The sequence below is a fragment of the Phalangium opilio genome, unplaced genomic scaffold, assembly GCF_054372755.1.
Source record: "Phalangium opilio isolate 3A_F unplaced genomic scaffold, DU_Popi_V2 ptg000013l_1, whole genome shotgun sequence".
Taxonomy (NCBI): Eukaryota; Metazoa; Arthropoda; class Arachnida; order Opiliones; family Phalangiidae; genus Phalangium; species Phalangium opilio.
In genome coordinates this window covers 15,353,637-15,359,331 of record NW_028324148.1, presented here as the reverse complement: position 1 = coordinate 15,359,331, position 5,695 = coordinate 15,353,637, and the positions used below count along the sequence as shown (strand labels likewise).

Here is a 5,695-nt window from a genome sequence, read left to right as displayed (position 1 = left end):
TGGGAAGGTGAGACGCAGTTATAAGCCTATTATGGACGGTCCCCCTAAGTCAGAAACTATTACAATATGAAATGGATCAGACCAAGGCTTATTTCAAATCGCAATACTGAATACAATTAGAAAAAGGAAAAAAACTCGCCATTTTTCACACATTTTAATATGATTTTAAAAGAGCGTAAACAAATATTCTTAAATGTTGCAAAACTTCATTAAAAGTACTCCCACTACAATAACAATTGCTGAAAAGATCACAGCTATGAGAACGGTTGAACTTCCACCTTCTTGTCTATCCTAAAATTGAAGAAAACTTCAATAAGATTGCTCGAGAAATAAACGCCACCATTTCGGCTTTCAACTTTCCCGCAATTCAGGACATCTCTGATTGGCTCGTAACTCGCGCTTATTTCATTGGTTAATGAGACGCGTCTTCATAAGTCCTTAAAGACGTCAAATGTCAAATACTCTCTAACCAAGGCTTATAATAGCACTTGACCTAGTTAAAGACCTCTCAGCGAGTGTCCTTGTGAAATATATAGTTTAGAGAGAAATGGTGGCCCTTTTTAAAAATGTCTATTTATGACGTAGACAGACGTTCGAGGAGCCAATCAGACAACGCTCCCGTTGGAAGCTACAGCTTAGTTTCTTACCATGGTTCCAACTCTCGCTCCATCCCCTGGGAGTTAAATTAAACTTAATTAAGGTTTAACTATAATGCATTAACAATTATAGAGGGCGCTTACCGATACGGCTATTCTTAAAAAGAGTGGCGTTTTGGCCTTTCGCAACGTCCTGAGAAACATCAAACTAAAAATTAATCAATCAATGAGTTTGTCAAGATATTATTTATTTCCCTGATATTTTTGGTATGGACGAATCTGGTTAACACTTAAAAACTAAGCCTTTTCATTCGTGTATTGATCATTAAATCGTAAAACGTACATTGTTCTGCTGGTATTTCGGCATTCTCCCTGCTTTGGCCGACATTAATATCTGTTCAATGAACGCAAGACTAAAAACAGAATTTAAAAAAAAATTAAGTTTAGGTTTAATAGAATATCAAACTTTTAATAAGGACTTACCTGTACGAAAGCCAGTGGAAATTGCAGCCTTTATCGTTCAACTTCATTAATCTAGCGAAATTATCAGTGACATGATAGTGATAGGTAAAAAGGATAAATGAGTTAGTTCCTCTTTCATTTTGTTATCTCGAATTTTAAGAAATAGGTAGATAGTTTTAATAAGTCAAAAGTCTTAGGTTTTATTGATGATTAACTACAGAATTAAAAATAAATTAACAACTGGAATTCACGAGATGCTTCATTATGTTTTTTTTATTGTTTTTCTCTACACATGTGTTCAATTTTAACGTTGGCCAGCGTAGTCCGAAGGGACGTGTTGTTCTTCTTTAACTTCGTCTGGAAAATTAAGGTACAGCTTGTATCTCAATCCGTTAACTATGTCGGGTTCTTGACGGTAAGGGCCGTTATTAGGGTTGGTGTAATGCGGTTGTGACATGGTTAGCTCGTTGACATAATCGAGTATCGAGACCAAATCTTTACTGTTGGCGTATTTGCTCAGAGCGAGAACCAGGTTTTGACCGAAGTACGTGCCATGTTCCGAGTTCCTGTAAGAGACGTACTCTTCCTTGGTCGCGAAGGCGACGAGTATGTCGTCCGGCACCGTGACGTTATCCGTTTGATCACCACTCATCGGCTTAAGTTCTGAAATGGAATGGTGATTAAAATAATCAAGACATAAGTAACGTAACAACGATACGTGTATGACCACTTCCCATTGGCATAATGCTAAATTGGTTATGGAAACTAGTTTGCTTCTAATTGACAGATTGAAAACTATTGGATGGGCTATTTCATACTGGTTCTGTCTCACCGGGGGCTCATCGCTTCTACGAAAGCTAAAACATAGTTTTAATCGGCAAATAACAGGTTTGGTCGGTGGAAATCAAGTCATACTCATTCACATTACGTTACTCGTGATTAAGATCTGAGAAATATAAAAGATTGCAGCGTACTACCGCCTCGGCAACATAGCATGAAGATAAGTTTGGGTTTCCCTTTCAGTTTCGGGCACTCTTTGTCGCTGAACATGTTGATAATTTCCTGGTACTTCAAGACTTTTCCGTCCTTTGTCCAAACTCCTTCTTTGCATCCGTGACTACTAATAATCAGGAGCATGGAGTCTACTTCCAAATAGTCGTACCTCTGAAGTCTACGTAGTTGTTTTAGCATATCCTGAGATATACATTAGCGCGAGAGAAGTCAGTGACGTCATCTTTTAATTATTCCTAATTACGTGTACGATACCTGGAGAGTCAAATCTTCTTCGTAATCCATGAAGTCGCCAAACTGTAACCCTTTCTCAAAAAACGACTTTAAATTTTTCGCGTCGCAATCGGCGCCATCTCGCCTGGCTTTGTCTTTGAAGTTGACGTTGTTAATGATGAGGGCGTGGCCTCTCGGGATGCTGCTCATTTTATAATGTGGCTAATATGAAAAAAAACCCCGCTAATTCAGACCTTTTGTATATTGGCAAATCCCTTCATGGGCTAACTAAAGTAATTATTGATATGTCTGGCATTGAGTGTGCTATGAATTTTTCCATCTTATGCAGGGTGTTTCTGATAAGCCTGCATGCATAAATTAAGAGGGAAATCGGTTTTGAGTCGAAAATGTAACTTCTATCTCCATTTTGCCGCAAGGGCCACACTGTTTTCGCGTTATGTTTGGAGTATTTTACGGATGACCCCTTATATTTAATTAAGAAACAAAAAGACAGTGGTGATTTAATTACCATCCCCTTTAATTTAAGGTTATCAAAAAGGTTATTTAAAATTAAATATAAATTAACTTATTGGATAGGATATTATTAACTTATGATAGATATAGGCCTAGTTCGAGTTCGGAATAAAGTGAAACTAACGCCATCTTTATCTTCTTTCGAAATTTCTCCATCTTTCAAATCGACCTCTTCCAGCCAATCCACGTTACTCATATCTGTACAAATACGGCGGCAAATTGAAATACTTCGAAAGATGTAGGTACGCGCAGATGTAGGCTTTTACCTGGTTTTATAACATCTTGATCCCATAGGGAAAGCGAGCTGCCGGCCGACGCTAGAAAATAAAATCAAGAAAATTGTTCGAAATATTTACCTTAATTCGATTTGATTTATTAAACCTACTTGCGGCTGCCTCATCTACGGTGTCATTATTATTGTTAAACTATAGAAGGGAACAAATGATTTTTTTTTCAATATAACAAAACCATCCTTTGAATAACTTTGTCAAACAATCTAAAGGTCAAACTATGGGTCAATAGATTCGATTTCCATACCACATGTCCAATATGATTGGTACCACCACCTGAAAAAGAATCGTCAAGTTTCAATTTCGGACTTTTCGACGCAACTCGTACGTTTCGAAAAAAAATTCGTTATCACCCTTCGATTGGAGCTAAGCGCGATAGTATAAACTTTACTAAGCCTAAATTGATCGGTATTTAGACTTAACTTAGTAAAGTCCTCCTTGGAGAGCAACAATTTCCTTCTACAGAGTGTACGTGGTAATTTACTTACTAATTACGGCACCCGGAACGACAGTCGCTTTCTCGCCGCTCACATTCTGATAATTTTAAGCGGCAACAATAATAATCATATTATTTCTACTATTCTACGTGTAGTTAATTACTATACTTACCAAATGCCACGTCTGATTTGGTCCATTACCTAAATTCGAAATGAAAGTGGAAATATTTCATAAATAAAACCACAACACATAAATAAATGAAAGTAACGAATAATGCACCTCCAGCCATATTTAATCAGAGTCGTTTCTTAACCACCGCAATGTGGAAAAATTTATTTTTTTTACTGCTCCGAACACGAGTAAACTCTTTGGCAAAAATACCTGCATTTTATCTTGGTACGATTTGGTGTCGATATTTGAAGACTAATCTAAAGATTAGATATAAAAATAAAGTGTTGCGAATGGCTAATGGATAATAGTTTTGGAATAGCTATTCTACGTTTCTCCTTGTCGCTAGAGGTTATATAATTATCTTAAAGTAAAAAAAATTAAGGACCATTTCGTTTAATAATTCGGGTCTCTTTGTTTTTAGCAATAGTTTCCCATCTTAGCAATTCATAATCGACAGGAAGTGTTAAATATTGTTTAGACACATCGTATGATTGATACCTACGATAAGGCTATTAGTTGAAGCTGTCCTGTAGTAGTAGTCGTCGTCGTCGTCGTCGTGCCACAGTCCCGCCTTTGGCAGTATCAAAGTTTTTGTTCGTTTTTTTTTTGAACGTCGAAGATTTTTTTAATTATTTTTATTTCTCCACGGAGAACCGAAGACAGGACCTTACACTTCACAGCCCAATAGTCCGCCTCGCCTAGAAACGCGCTTGTTGAGAACATATCTTGTAGACTTATGATATAATATATAGATAGCGTATTTTTTTGTAAAATAGTTCCTCTTTGCGTTATCGTGAATTGGGAAAAATTAAATTTAAGAAATTAATGTTTTTCACGTTTCGAGACACTCGAGACTTAAGTTCATCATCCTGATTTAAAGGGAGTGTGGAACAAAGCGGAAAAACGCTTATTTTGTCACGATACAAAATACATTCGGAAACAAGATGTCAAGACCCATATTAAAGCCACATCGTTTCCATACTCCAGCTCTTATTAGGCATACAATTCTGTTGAAAACCAGCACTAAATAAAACGATATTTTATTTTTAGTGAAAATATCTTTACTTCAAAAACGTTTCTTCTGTTAAAATTTGAGTTAATAGCTTACTATATGAATTTACATCTGTTATATTGTAATAACGCGACACAAACAGAAAAATTGAGTGAGTAGACCCTCGACGCTTAAAAGTGCAAAAAAATGAACACCCGTAATCCTTACCATGTACAATAATAATAACACTAATTTTGATAGTATGACACAAGCTGACAGGCAACACCTGCGGGGGTCCATATACTTTAAGTTTAAAACTTATTGGGGGTGAGGCTGGGCCTGGACTAAAGCCCACGCCCCATGAAATATTCCTAAACCAAAATATATAATGGCGACCCGCCGACCATGGTGCCACGTATCATTTCATCACCAAAAAGTGGTTTTTCATGAATAAGTAGCTATTCTGAATCATAAATTTTGTTGCAAGAAACGAATTTATTTAGGATTGATAATTTGAAAATAATATTTTGAAAATGGAAACGAAATTAAATGGGACTAAGACTCATTTTAATACAGTTAATAAAATAATTTCTACTAATTAACTGAAGTAAGTCCAATTCTCAATTTTATATTGGGAACAATTAAGGTAAGGTTTCGCAAAAAATTATGGGGAAAACGGTTTGTCGGTAGCTTTTTTAACTTTTGAAGTAATTTGGGAACTACCTAGTTTACTCTTTTTCTTTTTTGGAGTACAATCGGAGTCTTCCGCGGGATACGAAGTGAAAAAACTCCGAACTTCTTCTTGGGTTGTCATCTCTCCTTCATCCCTCATCAATCTGTCCATATCCTTCCACGATGGTTTATCGAAAGAGACGTTCACTTGTTGCGCCGCAATTTTTTCGCCCTTAATTGTGGAAAGAATTATTTTTAAATTTAAAACTCGAACTGTTATTAACCGCAAAATGTTACTAAACGACAACAATCAATTG

The 5,695-nt window shown here is 36.3% G+C and overlaps 1 protein-coding gene across 1 annotated transcript; it reads right to left on the bottom strand.

Moving 5' to 3' along the window:
* Positions 1-1,246: 1,246 nt before the first annotated feature.
* Positions 1,247-2,639, bottom strand: LOC149709526 (caspase-9-like). Its single transcript, XM_089863768.1, has 3 exons — positions 2,325-2,639; positions 2,033-2,252; positions 1,247-1,721 (listed from the first exon to the last, which is right to left on the bottom strand). The coding sequence occupies exons 1-3, from the start codon at positions 2,490-2,492 to the stop codon at positions 1,363-1,365; spliced, it is 747 nt and encodes a 248-aa protein (XP_089719894.1). The 5' UTR covers positions 2,493-2,639; the 3' UTR covers positions 1,247-1,362.
* Positions 2,640-5,695: the final 3,056 nt, after the last annotated feature.